This window comes from Drosophila willistoni (genome assembly GCF_018902025.1).
Source record: "Drosophila willistoni isolate 14030-0811.24 chromosome 2L unlocalized genomic scaffold, UCI_dwil_1.1 Seg168, whole genome shotgun sequence".
NCBI classification, from domain to species: domain Eukaryota; kingdom Metazoa; phylum Arthropoda; class Insecta; order Diptera; family Drosophilidae; genus Drosophila; species Drosophila willistoni.
Genome location: NW_025814047.1, coordinates 20,338,986 through 20,355,176, shown reverse-complemented (window position 1 = coordinate 20,355,176; position 16,191 = coordinate 20,338,986). Strand labels below are relative to the sequence as shown.

Below are 16,191 nucleotides of genomic sequence, written 5' to 3'. Positions count from 1 at the left end.
ATATGATAGGAAACCCATTAAAAACAACTTCCATCTAACAGAAACACCAAAAACCTGCAACGAGATAATACATGTGGACACATATGTGAATTCAAAACAATCTTTCATAATATTCATTGATAAATTCTCAAAACACGCCACTTGCTTGCCACTGACCGATAGAAATAGTATCACAATAGTAGAACACATTCAACAGTTCTTGTCCATTAAAGGGAAAGTACAGAAATTTGTCTTCGACAACGAATTCAATAGCTTGAACGTCAGGGAATTCCTGGAAAAAGAAGGCATAGAATACCACGTAACAAAGCCAAATAGTCATACTGGCAATAGCGATGTCGAAAGACTTAATAATACATTGACAGAGAAAATTCGTACACTAAATATAGAAGAGAAAAGACCTATAACTGAACAAATGGCCAGAGCTGTATACTTTTACAACAATACACACCACACCACCACAAAGTCTACACCATTTGAAGTACAAAACCATAAAGTCGATCACAAAGAATTATATGACAGAATGTCAGCACAAAAAGCTGAAAAAATATCAAAACTAAACAAAAACAGGGAAACTTACATAGAAACCAGAACAGAAGGATTTATAAAAAATTACAAAAACTTAAGACACAAGGAAGAACCCAAATTTAGGAAAACAAAATTACAAAACATCCATACAACAAACATTAAAAGACCTACAAAATTTTCAGATAACGTTGACACTCCTCATCATGTGCCTGTTGCCAACACTGTCGACGGCAATGATCAACATAACCCCGATCCAGGCTGAAACCGGATTCATATCGCTGGGGGAAAGTACGGTGGAGCTGGTTAGCGAGTTCAAAATGGTCCTACATATAATAAGTCCAGAAGAAATATTAGAATTAACCAACATAATCCAGAATAATACGAAAATTCTGGTTAAAAAAGACAGGCATAGGCTAGATACAGAGATAGAAACTATAAAAATCAAAATAAGATCCATAACCCCAAATTCGCTAGCAAGACAAAAACGCGGCCTTATCAACGCAATAGGAAAAGCTCAGAAGTGGCTCACCGGTCTCATGGATGATGACGACAGGGAAACCATTATGAATCATCTCCTTAATAACCAAGAAAACCAAAATAACATAATTAACAATATTAACAAACAAGTAAACATAAATAACGACTTACAAAATTCTATTAACACACTTAAAGAAGTAATATTGGATGACAGGGAAAAAATAACCAAAACCCTTAACAACATTGAGACATATAATACCATGCTCAGAACAGACATAATGTATCATGACCAGCTGTTGAAGTTGAAATTTTTGCATGATAAAGTAGACACCATCTTGGACACAATAGCGTCAGCCAAATATAACCTCTTTCACCCCTCAATACTAACGAACAAAGAGTTTATACTCTATAATATAGATTTTTACAAAATTAAATTAATTCGCATGGGAGTCATGACCTATGACACTAATATAATCATAGCAATCAAAATACCAACTAACATAATAACTACCACAGTATTCCTAATAACCCCACTAACTAATCAGAAGAACAAAAGAATCGACATGAGTCCCGAAAGAGTAATAAAAATAGAGAACAAAACTTATACATACGAAGAACAGAAAACAATAAATGAACTCAAGCTTAGCTCTAACTGTATAATTAAAAGAAATTGTAAAATGATAGAAGATGTAGAATTTAAGACAAAATTAATAAACGAAGGTACATTGTTAATAAGTAATGCACAAGATAATGAAATTCAATACAATTGCAACAATACCACCAATAGCGAAATATTAAGAGGAAACTTCCTCATAGAATTCACAAATTGCACAGTCCGCATAGACGAAACATACTACAAAAATAACCAAGAAATTTATATACAATCATTTGCCAATGAAGAAGAGGAGGAAAACTCATTTAACTTTACCGAAAAGCAGACGTTTAAAGATATCGTATTAAAAGAAATAGAAAACACAAAAACAATTAAAGAAATAAAAATACAAACAATAGTTTCCAACAGTTTTGGCATAGTATCAATTACTCTTGTACTCCTCTTCATAGGAATATATTCCTATAACAAATGTAAAAGAGGAATCCAGGAGAATCCCTCATCAAAGGGGGGAGGAGTTATGAAACCAATCAAAGTCGCACAAACAAATAACATAATTATACAAAAAGCCAAAGCTGAACAAACAAATAAACCTATGCATGGGAATGTTGATAACGACGAGATCAGCATAATCATGCAGAAGTACTTGAACCAAAATCAAATTTCAAAAGCATAAGCAACAGAAGCGTCGCCGTCGCTTCCGTTGCAAATGCTCGATCAGCAATTTATGAAACAAACGAAATGGGCATTTGCATATGCCAAAGAAAATCATATTTTTTAGTCTTAAGATTCAATTGTAACCAGACAGAAGTCGAAGTTCCAAACTAATAAAGAAACTCACAATATCTAAAGATATCCAGTGAACAAAAATCGTTTAATTCTGCAAAATTTAAATCAAAAATTTAAATAAATAAATAAAGATATCTAAAGATATCTAGTGACTAAAATTCGTTCTTTCAACGAATATAATTCGCGCGCGTAGCTTGCAGATCACCTGTGTCGCAAAGGTGCAAATAGCTGTCCAATTTAGTTGGTTTAGCGTCATCAGTGGAACCAGATTCTGTGAAGATAATGGCTCGCCACAGAGCAGTTCGGCCGCCTGCCATCCTGTCTCAAACATAGTGCATGCGAAGAGAGCATGATCAGGCCTCTCCGACTCACCGTTTCGGCACCAAGTGCATTCCGCAATCGCCTGGTGACCAAATCTGTAAAGATATTCCCCAAAGCATCCGTGCCCGCTGAGTATCTGTGTCAGCTCGAAAGTTACCTTGCCATGCTTCCGTTGCAGATCGAGAATAAATCTGAATGTCCACCTGCCCTTAATCGAGTTGGTCCAGCGAAGTTGCCAAGCGTCCCAGCTTTCCTGACGTGCCGCAGCCTTAACACCCTTTAGCTCAGCAGGACTCGGCGCCACAGCGCCGCAAGACGGTATGTGCTATCTAGGCGTCTCCTATATGTTTTGACCGTCATGGCCTTAGCCCAGGCTGGTGCCCCATAGAACATAGTGGACTTCATGACATTCATCAGAAGCAGGCGCCGACCCTGTTTTGGGCCTCTGCTGTTGAGCATGATGCGGCTAAGTGACCGTCCCAACTCAGCTGCCCTGGCTCCAACAAGCTCCAGATGCTCCTTGAAGGTTAGGCGCGGGTCCAGGTGTATACCCAGATACCTGATGGCCCGTGTAGAGGTAATCGTGGTGGCGTCCACGATGATGTTGGCAACCGTTTTTCGACTACTTATTAGCACATCTTCCGTCTTTTGTACTGCAAGCTCGAGACCTGCAGTAGCTAGCCAGTCCTTAGCCATTCCGATGGAACGCGCAGTTATTGACTCGCCTAGTGCCAGATATTTAGCCACCACTACTATGGCATCATCGTCAGCGAATCCCAACAGTCGCGCGCCGCTCGGTAGTTGGATGCGCAGGATTCCGTCGTAAATTGCATTCCAAAGTAGAGGGCCAAGAGAGTAGAGGGCGATCCTTGGGGTACGCCTCCTTTTACATCATAAGTATGCGTCCCTCCGTGTGATCTGTAGTACAGAACTCTGTTTCTGAAATAGTCCTCCATGATTCTTGTGAGATACGCCGGGACTCTAAAGTTTCGCAATGCTGCAAGAATGTTGTTCCAATTTGCTGTGTTAAAGGCATTTTTAACGTCCAGCGTGGTGACAAGGCAATACTGCTTTTGCCCTCCCTTCCATCGTTGCCCCTTCCATAGCCTTGAAAGCAGTGTCGACGACAGATTTAATGGCATCATCAGTAGACATAGCTCTGCGGAATCCAAATTGCATAGGCGAGAGGTCGCCAGCCGCCTTGATTGCTGCCTCAATTCTGGTGCTGAGTAGCCTCTCAAAAATTTTGCCTGCCGCATCCAGGAGACAAATTGGCCTATATCCAGAGAGGTCTTCTACAGGTTTGTTTAAAATTGGAATCAGTACCAGATTCAGTCTTTTCCATCTGTCCGGAAATGTACCTTCACCCATGCAAGCGTTAAAAACTTCCGCAAATCTTTCGGATTGTAGGCCAATGGCTAGTTTTAGGGCCTTGTTGGGGATGGTATCCTGGCCAGGAGCCTTGTCGTTTTGCAATCTCGCTGCCACCACTAACACCTCTTCTCCAGTGATGGGCTAATCTACTGGCGAAGCAGTATGCTGCAACTCTTTCGGGCCTATTGATGAGGTGGCCGGAAACAAAGTTTCCACCATCATAGCCATGTGCCCTTCATCTGGAGCCGCCGGCTTAACAGCCCTAAGCTTTTTCATGGCTACTTTATAGGCCAAGCTCCAGGGGTCATTTTCTATTGAGTCGCAAGGTAATAAGCTCTTTAAGGTCCCTTCTTCTGGCTGCAAATCCTGGCTGCCCGCTGCCTCGCTTTCTTTTGGGCGATGTATTCCTCTGTCCGGATGGCTCCTCTCTCGGGCGCTTTGGGCTGTCGAAGTGTGCTACCGAGTCCTCAATACGCTTGGCTTTGGTTGCAGGCCATATGGCCTTATGTCTTGCATCTTGTTTTGGTTCACGTGCAGAACCTGCGGTTTGCCGTCATCCTTCTTCTGAAAACTGTTCTCCAGTTGGCGTAGGAGATTGCCCAAGTCGTCAAGCACCGGGATGCGCGATAGCACCACCTGGCTTAGTACCGGCGTCGCACTCGCTTGACTATCAGACGGTGGTAACGGCGGCCGCATCATCCTACTGCTCTTTCTAAATGCCATCTCTTCGCCCCCCCGATGATTGGCCACACTATCCCAGCGGGCTTGATCCATCGACGCAGTCATTTTGTCCATTTCCCTATGTTGTTTTAAATTTATATATAAAAATGTAACGGCAAGGGAACGGCGCTGAGGCGCCACCTGGTGAATGCGGCCTTGGGCACAGCCCAAAAGGCGCCAAATATAAAGGACAATGGAACCGCCAGAGATAGGAACGTCTTTTTTGAATGGTGCAATGGATGGTAAAACTTCGGCATGGCGAAACCTTTTGCACCAACCCCTAAATATAATATTGATGCTATGTTACAAAAACAAAAGAAGAATAGAATCAAATGTTTCTTAATTAATGGTTTTAACTTAAATTTTTATTATTCTCACTGACTAGATCACTTTTTTTACAGTGGGGTATTTTTTTTTATAAGCTTCAACAACTTGAAGCAATGATTGTTTTTCTTCCTCGTTGTTTGTGAGAACTCTGGTGTACTCCTGCATAAATTTGACTCCTCTTTCGGCCATATCATTTACCACAATAAGATCACGGCAGTATGTTAAACCTTCCTCAATTCAAATGTTTGCTTCCAGTTCGATGGATACAGTTCAAGAAATGTTTGTGGTGCTTAGCTGTCTCAAAAAAATCCTTTGTGCTGCATTCGCAAAATATCGACAAAAAGGACAATCGAACCGCCTGAGATAGGAACGTCTCTTTCGAATGGTGAAATGGATGGTAAAATTTCGGCATGGCAAAGCCTTCTGCACCAACCCCTAAAGCAATGATAGGTGCAAGGAGAGCCAAGGAAAATTGTCATTGCATTACACATCGCTAAATGAAATGTGAACGAATTTTGCCCCGATCTCTCAAAAAAGCGAACTAATGTAAGCCCCCACCCCAGATTCATTTTTTAACTTGCGTTTTTCAGCAAATCGACACAGACGCGCTTTCGTCTAAACTCAACAAGCGATTAATTCTATTGTCATGGTCTCGACTGAACGTCGTGTTGACTTCGGCATGCACACATATGGCAAAACGAGCCCACCAAAGGTGCTGCACGCACTTTGGGTGCCTACCCCTACCATAAAGAGTTGTTGGATAGACGCCAGTGGGAATCGGGTGTTATTTTGTTTCGATTGTCACATATGCATGTGTGAAAATCCACCAAGTGAGCTACCTTAAAAAACTTTTGCGTATTTTTTACTCAAAAGTACCTATTTCGATTCATTTAAATAAAGGAAAAATTAATTTTGAACAGTTTTGAAAGATTCGAACTTGTATTAAAGTTACTAGCAGCAATACTTCGTTGCATGCTACTTTGAACATGCAATTCTTCTTATTCGCTGCTTTTATCTAGAAGTTTTTTAGCCTGTTTATTAGGCATATCTAAAATAGTTTTTTTTGTCTAAGCCGCGTAATTTCAAAAGATATTAACAAAAATCTAAATATTTCTGTGTTATGGATGTGATCATAACAAATCTTTTACCTTATACCAATCATTGATTCATAACGCATCGAATACGAAAATAAAAAATTATAAGAACGTATTAAGTTTCAAGTTATCGGTAAAAAACGAAGACTTTTTATTGCTCAAGGCATTTAAATGGTAGGCTTTTGTTCAAAATTTTTGACGTTTATACGCCGACAATGAATATTAAGATAAGGCAACTATGTTGATATACATAAAATCTTATATAATATACTGACTCCATTTATGTATGTATGTGATTTATGATTACAAGTGCCTATGGTTGCTATAAAGTAACCATTTAAAAATGTGCTGTGTGGGGAATGCTATTAATCCTCGAATAGTTGCTCCTTTGCTGGTAACCTTAATTTAAAAATATTTTTTTCTGCAATTTGCAGTTTAACAGATTGATGTATGTATATGTAACTATATATTATATGTATGTACATACATTCTTCAGCACATGAACTAAAACTGAGATCACATACATGTATGTACATATGTATGAATAAATTTGTTATCAATATTCTAACGTTTTTTCCATTCCTCCAAATATGTACTAAGTTGTTCTCAAACTTATTTACATATACATATGTACATATGTATACAGGTATTAACAAATGTTAAAACTTTTAAGAATTTAGTTACATATATTGGTGCAATTGATTAAAAAATATTTTTATAAACATCGTTTTATGTCATATGTATGTATGGTTGTTTTGGTAAGTAAAAACATAATACAGGTGTGCATACATATACATATGTACAATACAGTATTTCAGCCAGTCTCGCTGAATGTTGATTAATTAAAATAAATAACCGTGCGAATTTACAATAGTACATATATACATATGTATGTATGTACATAAGTATCATTTCACTACACAATATTAAAATTGAAATAGCAGTATAAAGCTCACACACATATGTACATATGTATGTATGAATGTATAAACTAAAACTGAGAACACATACATATGTACATGTGTACATATGTTTGTTGTATACATTCATACATATACATACATACATACATACATACATACATATGTACATTCACGCAGCGATTGGCTCGCATACACATACAGTACTTGCAGTTTGGGTCTGGGTGTGTGTGATTTGATATTTGATCAAAAATATACATATGTATGGATATGTACATACATATGTATGTACATATGTATGTACACTTTATGGCAAGGATGGCCACGTAGAGGCTCTTATATGTAGCTGCCGTGGCTCTTTACCAGCAGAGGCTGGGTAGAGAAAAAGGTAATCTTTTCAAGTCGACGCACGTGAAAATTTGTGTGTCTCAAGTTTATGACGGTTGTGTCATATAGAGATGGATGGCTTCTTTCGAACTACTCGACCGTTCACATCATGGTCGCGCAGCACACGTCGCACAGTTTCAGCGCTCAACGCCTTGCCCAGTTCATCTTACATCTCTGGAGCCAACTTTGGAGCAGATAGCTTGGGGTTAGCCTTAATTTTCCGGACGATATAGCGCTCGTCGGACCGGCACTTTTCTGCCCTTATTTTCGATGCGATTATCGTGTTTTAAGCGCTGTATTATATGTATGTTGGACTGTAGAGGACACTCTCCTTTCTTAAAATGATGAATGACCAGCTCACGCTTCAATGGTTGTTCTTTGGCCTCCCATTTTGAATCCCTTAAGTAAATTTTTTTCAAATCGCAAAAAAAAAAGTCTTCTATATTGACCAAACATAGAAGTGCTAGTTACAAGATTGAAAAAACCTAAAATTTGGTCATTTAACTTACATCAAAGTGGGTGTATTAAATAAGCTGAGAGCACTAAATTTCACGTAATTGCTGCCAATTTTTTAGGCAGTACACAATTTTAGGCAGTAGCAATGCGGCGAATGTAGCTAAGCTGTTTGTGCTTTTTCTTTACATATGTATGTGTATATTAGGGGTGTTGTTTTAGTCTAAAAAAAATGTCAAAACAATTTGAAGCCGATCGGATAAAGTTTGATGGGCGCGGAACTCACCTAAAGTTTTCAGTGTGATGGTCCCACATAAGCATACATAGCACCAAACAAATGTCATACGAGTGAGCGAGATGGCATGCTATGAAATAAAATGTCAGTACATTGTGAACACTTTTGATGTTATATTACAAAAAGAAAAGAAGAATAGAATCAAATGTTTCTTAATTAATGGTTTTAACTTAAATTTTTATTATTATCACTGACTAGATCACTTTTTTTTACAGTGGCGTTTTTTTTTTATAAGCTTCAACATCTTGAAGCAATGATTGTTTTTCTTCCTCATTGTTTGTGAGAACTCTGTTATACTCATGCATAAATTTGACTCCTCTTTCGGCCATATCATTTACGTTACGTCATTAAGATTGCTAACCATACGAATTTTTTCTTCGGAGGAGACATTCGAATCAAAAAACGACAGAGCTTTTAAGTCTTCGGCAAGGTACCATAAATGATTGCTCATTTTTTTCAATAGTATAGACGATGTTTCCACGTCAGTACTGGCATATTTTAAACAATTTTTTATATGGTTCAGATCATGGAAAGGAGCCTCAATAGCGTTTATACACTTAAACCATGCTTTAATGTACATTTTCACCAAGAAAATGTAAACATCACGCAAACCATTTTCTTCCTTTTTTGTCAGCCGAAATTGATGGCTAAATAAAAATACCTTAAAGGAATATATGGCTTTTGACATCCAGCGGGCATGGCTAGTTGGTCCAGGAATACGAAAAGTATATTGCTTTACACCAAGAAAGATTAAAGCTAGCTGAAGCAATTCTTTATAATCTTCACGGCTCTGATATTTCTGTAGTTCATTAAGGCAAAATTTCGTCAAGTCCTGGCATTCTGCTCCACAAATTTGGACACGAATTGTTTCATCTGCAGAGCCACTTTCGAATTTTTCTTTCTTTAAATTTGGTCATGATTTTAAAAACCTTTCAAATATCGGAACTTCTACTGCAGATGTGGAGCATAGCTTTAGTTAAAATACGCTTTGCAATATACCATGGCTTCCGTAAAAAGTGTCAAACTGATGGTATTTATACTCACTTTAGTAAGGCTTTCGATACGGTTGATCATTCTATGCTTCTCGCGAAACTTAACATCATGGGTTTTTCCCCGAAACTATTGGCTTGGTTAAAGTCGTATCTTATTGGCAGGACCCAAAAGGAGTCTCCGTTCCTTGATATCTAAAACTGTTCGAGTTACGTCAGGTGTACCCCAAGGCAGTCATCTGGTCCCACTGTTATTTACACTGTTTATAAATGATTTGCCTTTGGCCTTGGCTCATTCACGCGTGCTCATGTTTGCGGATGACGTCAAGATTTGTTATTCCTATAATGATCCTTCTTTCCAACAGTACTTGCAATCAGATCTCGATGCGTTCTGTGATTGGTGCCACGTTAATAAATTACACCTTAATGCCTGTAAGTGTTCTTTTATGACTTTCAGTCGTTTGTCTCCGTTCCTAGCTCATTACTCTGTTAAGTCTGTTCTGTTAGATTGTGTACCATCGTTCAAAGACTTAGGCGTGATGTTTGACCCAAAACTTTAATTTAATGTTCATATTTCTTCTATTGTCAATAGAGCATGCAGCCTTTTTGGCTTCATTAAACGTTGGGCCAAAGAATTTGATGATCCCTCCTGTAACAAAGGTTTTATACACTTCGTTAGTTCGCCCTACTCTAGAATATTGCTCGCCAGTGTGGAATCCGCAATATGATGTTCACCAGCGTAGTATTGAATCGGTACAGAAGCAATTCCTTAAGTTTGCGTTACGCGGTCTTAATTGGGACCCGAGTCTTCGCCTACCTTCTTATTCTAGCAGACTTCTTCTTATTAATTTTCCTTCACTTTACAACCGTAGGCTCGTTTTTTGGCATTCTCTTTCTCCATAAACTAGTCAACAGCGAAGTCATTTCTACTAATTTATTAGATACGCTATATTTTTGTGTTCCCTCACGTCGGACCAGAAACTTTTTTCCTATTCACCTTAGTAGATGTCTGACTAACTACTCTCTTCACGAACCTTTTCGTGTTCTTTGCCAATCTTTTAACAACCTTTCTCACCTAATTTCTCCTCATCTTTCTGTCACTTCTCTTCGCGCTATACTTTTTAATCATCTACAGCGAAACCAATGATAATATTCTGGACTTGGATTGGTTGCAACTCATTCCTGACCACATTGGCTGTGAATCGGGGCATAGCTGTCACCTTATGCAAATAAAACACCTCCACCGGGTCGGGGATGTTTAGTTGTGTATATAGCTAAGCTATCTTTTTCAATTAATTACTATCCGTCTTTAGCTTAAGCTTTTTCGTCGACTGCTGTTAGTTGACGTAAATAAATAAATAAATAAAATATGATTTCGAACATATGGTGGCGGCGGTAGGTTTATTAGACTGCGTCCAAACTTTTTTTCTAATTAAACTGCTGCTCCTGAGAAAATGCCTGTATATGCAGCCGTGGTGTCATAGGATAAACAATTGACTTGGTCAACTACATATTAAAATTTAAATAGCCTGTCAAAAACTGCCTGAGCAACATTTTTGACAGTTGAAGACTTCACTTTTGGTGCACCTAGGAACTTTAAAGTACCATTGTAGCTAACTAGAACTGCTAAGTGTTCAACCTTACTAGAACCGACTAAATCTGTCATGAACTTTCCGTCAAAATGTACTACCAGGGCACCAGTTTTATCCATCTGTAAGTTATGATAGGATTATTGGTTTAAAATGAAGGAAAAAATTTGTAAACCACTCTATTACTTTGTATAAACTTATGTTTTGTTTATCCATAACGGGTATAGCAATTGGCTGACTGATATCATTATCATTGTCATCACTGCTATCCATGAATTGAGGAATGTCTGAAGAATATTAAGCAATGAATCTGTTGAAACCTGGATTTTATTACTTAAATAAATATTTTACATTTTTGGGCTGATGTTCCATCTTCGTGTTTTCTTTTCCGGGTAGCTTTTTTCTTGTCGCTCTTGAGATCTTTTTTCCCGTGCATATAATGTCATATCAACACCAACTATACAACCAGGACGTCCTTTCTTTCGTTGCAATGTTAAAAACTGTTTATCTTCCTTAATCTTAATTTGTTCTATTGAGATGATGTTCTGTAAATTTCGTGGGCATATCTCTAATGGGTTTAGATACGTTCAACCAATTGAACGTTATAAATTACCATATCAAAACTTTTCACCAACATTAAGTAACAATCGAATGAAATCAGAATTTAAGGTAAAAAAAAAATGTACTCAAATTTTTTGCCGCCACTGTATGCTTATATGGGAGCATCACAATGAAAACTCTAGGTGAGTTCTGCACCCGTCAAACATTATCCAATCGTCAGCAAATTTTTTTTAGATATTTTTTTAGACTAAAATGAAGAAAAAAAATGCCCGACACTTCAAAAAATATTTATATAAAATTCTATCAGTCTTTAGGTCATTTACGAACTGTTCGTAACTCCACGTCAAACGGTGCTGACGTGTTAAATAATTTGCCCTGAAGACGGTTGCCGCTGCGCAACCGAAATATATCGGAAAGGAAATAAATTTAAAATCTACGTTTTATTTTTATTTGGAGAAAAATGACCTAAAGCCTGATAGAATTTTATATAACAACACAAAGGTCGCAAAAACTACCAAAATTAAAAAAATATTAATTTTTTTTTTCCCCATACAACTAAGAACACCCCTACTGTATATGACAGTTATATAATATAGGTATCCTATTTTGATAAAATTTGGATCAGTCATTAATAGATATATTAAATTAAATAATATGAACTATTATTACCATCGTGTTAAAATAATTTATTGATAAAAGTCACTGTTTTCGAAAAATCGTATCTATGGAGTCTATATGATATAATATTGGTATATTAACGCGTTGACTGCCAAGGTCATTTTCAGAAAACTGGCCAAAAATGACATTTTGATTTATTCACATTATATTACTAAAAACTCTATTTCTAAATCATTGGTATCATCAAAAATCAAAAATGATGTTTTTTAAAGGAGAAAATGGACCAACTTTATTTTCTTTTCCCAGAAGCCATTTATCGATACTAACACTATAATAATACGGTTTTACTCGTAGCTTTTTAGGTAGTACAACTCGTAGGTAGGATAACTCGTAGTTGTCTTCCTGGAAGGGAAATCATACTACGAGTTATCTCGTAGTTAGCGGTCAACGTGTTAAACTGACAATTATTAAATATCAAGACAATGACTTAAACAATAACTTTCTTTGACGAACGTCTGATTTTGTGAAGTCAGAGTCCACCAAACTGTTATATTTGAATTTTTGCCAATTCGCTTCTGTGGTGCCGGGAATTGATGTGCTTAAACTGCTTCGGTTTGTTGCTAGTTGTTTAAGGAGTTGTTGTTTCAGGAAATTAACGATGTCGTCGTTATGTGCATGATTCATGGCGCCATTCTGTGATCGAGCTTGTTGCTATACTAATCCTTGTTTTCCAAGAAGTATCATTTCAAGTAGTTGACTTGGTCGACCTCTGGATCCACATAGAAGCCCGTACTTTTCCATATGTCTTTAAAATCCTCAATTAAATTTAAACCCTTGGGATCCGATGACCTACCGATGTTATTACAAAAGGGGTATTCCCAAAAAATAGGAAAAAGAAAAAATTATAAAATTGTATATTGTATATATGGGCATTTCCGGAAAAAGGTCAACCACAGGACCAAAGATCTTTTTGATTAAATAATATTAAGAAATGTTCCAATTTTATATTTATACCCTTGCAGAGGGTATTATAAAATTGGTCAGATGTTTGTAACGCACAGAAGGAGACGTTTCCGACCCCATAAAGTATATATATTCTTGATCAGCATGAGAAGCTGAGTTGATATAGCCATGTCCGTCCGTCCGTCCGTCTGTGCGAATGCGTTTTACTCAGCCGTCTTAAGAGCTATCGGGCTGAAAATTTTTTTCGGGGTTTTTTATTACCCTGGAAAAATAAAGTATGAAAACCATCAGGATCGGACCACTATATCATATAGCTCACGAAGAACTAGAAGAAACATTTTCATAAAAATCGGAGTATGCTATGAAATTTACATATGTGATTGTAAAATAATTGTAAAATAGAGAGTAAAATTGTTTTGTTTGTATATTGATGAATTGAATTGCACAAAACAAATTTTGAACATGTAAAATTATTATTACCAAGGACTGCAAGGGTATATAAACTTCGGCATAGCCGATGTTAGCTTCTTTGATATTTTTAGATAGAAATAGTGAAAAACAGTTCACATGTACAAACTATTTCTAAGAGAAGTTGAGTTTGTGTGTGTAGTAAACTTGCTACGTTTTTAAGAGATTACTCTTGAAAATATTTAGTACATTAGAAGTTCTCTTACTGTAAAGGTCCTGTTCTTAAATTAAATTTAGATAAGTGAACTAAACGTAAAAAGTGTAAGGAGAGCCATAAGATTACGAATTTACCGTAATTTTGCTTTTCTGTTAAGTAATTTTTATACCCTTGCAGAGGGTATTATAAAATTGGTCAGATGTTTGTAACGCACAGAAGGAGACGTTTCCGACCCAATAAAGTATATATATTCTTGATCAGAACATCGGTGCGTATGCGTTTTACTCAGCAGTCTCAAACGCTATTGGGATGAAACTTGATATTTGAGCTACTTATAACCCAGGTAAGAGAAAGTATGAAAATTTTCAGGATCGGACCACTAAGTCATGTAGTTGTAGAAGAAAAATCGTTGAAGAAATTGGAGTGTCCATATACTAATATGATGGTTTTTATACCTGTGCAGAGGGTATTATAAAATTGGTCAGATGTTTGTAACGCACAGAAGGAGACGTTTCGGACCCCATAAAATATATATATTCTTGATCAGCATAAGATGCTGAGTCGATATAGCCATGTCCGTCGGTGCGTGCAAACTTAAGAGCTATCGGGATAAAACTTTTTTTGTGGCTTTTTATTTCCCGGGTAAGATAAAGTATGAAAATTATCAGGATCGGACTACTATATCATATAGTTCTAGAAGAAAAATTTTTGCAGAAATTGGAGTATCCCCATAAAATTTACCAATATGATAGTATTGGATATAAAAACTCCGATCCATAAATTTGAATCTGATAGAATAAATAGTACACAAGTTACAGTCAATATAAATCGGCTCAAGCTCTGCCTACTACGTCATCATCAAATCAACAGAGCACTTGCTTACACACACAGACACAACGCTACATGAACTGTATGTGTATGCTTGCCGTTCTTTGCTTAGGGAATGAGGGAAGAAGAAGAAAAAATTGTAGTAAAAAGTGTAATAATGTTTTGTATTGATGAATTGAGTTGCAGGAAAATAAAATTTCAAAAAGCAAAAATATCATTGTCAAGAACTGCAAGGGTAGAAAAATTTTGGCATAGCCGAAGTTAGCTTCTTTAATATTTTTTGCCGTGTGAGTGACCGAAAACCAGTAAAAGTTGACTTAACGTGTACATTATTTGAGGAAGATAGATGAATATTTATTATTTACGTTAAATTGGATCAATAATCATAAAAATAAAATAAAATAATTATTTCTTCACATCCTTTTTTTTTCCATTAATTACGAAAGTTTGTCGTGTGAGTGACCATAAGTTTAAACCCCCCCTATATTATAAATTTAAGTTTGCATAGTTATTGTTAGCGTTTTTATACCCTTGCAGAGGGTATTATAAAATTGGTCAGATGTTTGTAACGCACAGAAGGAGACGTTTCCGACCCCATAAAGTATATATATTCTTGATCAGCGTGAGAAGCTAAGTCGATATAGCCATGTCCGTGTGTCCGTCTATCAAACCATCCTTGAGTCACACGCGGGACACAAACATCAAAGAACGACTTAAGAGTTTTATAGAAGACAGAAATGGCAGAGTCCATATCCGTTCAAGTATACAGATATGTCCAATCATTAGTTAACAAGAGTTTTTTAAGTTAAGTAAAGTTTGTCTTGCAAAAACATCGGGTTGGAGGCATCGAGTTATTATGTCGAGCCATAACCCCAAAAGGAAGGTCAATGGTTACATCCAGAGTTGGATGAAAGTTGTCTTCAGGGATAACTAAGGGATCAGTCCTGGAAACATCGCAGTTGGAAGAATCCAACACAAATACCAGATCTAGTAATCTGTTACCAATATTCCGGATAGGATTTAGTTGAGTTAGGGACCCTCAAGCAGACCCTTTAGCAAAGTTAGCTTCTTTAATATTTTACTTTAAATTTAGATGGAGCTACAAAATATACATTTTAAAAAGCTTAAGAGTGGTGGGTGGTGGAGTGGGTGCCGGTATTAAAACAAAAGCGTGGCAGATACAAAAAACTATTTATTTATTTTTTTATTTAATAATTAAATTATTTATTTATTTACGGTTCGTGAAGAGAGAAGTTAGTCAGACATCTACTAAGGTGAATAGAAAAAAGTTTCTGGTCCGACGTGAGGGAACAAAAAAATAAAGCGTATATAGTATATTAGTAGAAATGACTTTACCGTTGACTAGTTTATGGAGAAAGAGAATGCAAAATACGAGCCTACTGTTTTAAAGCGAAGGAAGAATTATAAGAAGTCTTTCAGAATACGAAGGTAGGCGATGACTCATGTCCCAATTAAGACCGCGTAACTGCTTCTGCACCGATTCAGTACTACGCTGCTGAACATCATATTGAGGGTAATATTCTAGAGTAGGGCGAACTAACGATGTGTATAAAACCTTTGTTACGTAAAGGTAATCAAATTCTTCGGTCCAACGTTTTACGAAGCCAAGAAGACTGCATGCTCTATTGACGATTAAAGATATTAAATGAAAGTTTTGGATCAAACAAAACGCCTAAGTCTTTAAATGATGGTACACAATCTAACA

General features: G+C 36.9%; 2 protein-coding genes across 7 annotated transcripts in view; one reads left to right on the top strand and one right to left on the bottom strand.

The window, feature by feature from the left end:
• Positions 1–3,001: 3,001 nt before the first annotated feature.
• Positions 3,002–3,418, bottom strand: LOC124459912. Its single transcript, XM_047009695.1, has one exon. The coding sequence runs from the start codon at positions 3,416–3,418 to the stop codon at positions 3,002–3,004; it is 417 nt and encodes a 138-aa protein (XP_046865651.1).
• A 2,630-nt stretch (positions 3,419–6,048) lies between these two features.
• The window catches only part of LOC26530167 (sialin), a 141,459-nt gene continuing 131,316 nt past the window's right edge, over positions 6,049–16,191 (top strand). The window contains exon 1 of one of the 6 annotated variants that reach the window (XM_047009571.1): positions 6,049–6,411. Coding sequence is in view for 2 of the 6 variants with exons in the window: in XM_047009574.1 (XP_046865530.1) it covers positions 6,866–6,883 (18 nt within the window). In the remaining 4 variants the exon portion in view is untranslated. Of the gene's footprint in view, positions 6,412–6,542; positions 6,884–16,191 lie in introns of those variants that run through there. The other 5 variants (XM_047009574.1, XM_047009569.1, XM_047009573.1 and 2 more) reach the window with 5 other exon arrangements.

Bases quoted from the DNA above. Each gene is read 5' to 3' on its own strand.
- LOC124459912 (XM_047009695.1), bottom strand. From the start codon at position 3,418: ATGGCTAAGGACTGGCTAGCTACTGCAGGTCTCGAGCTTGCAGTACAA.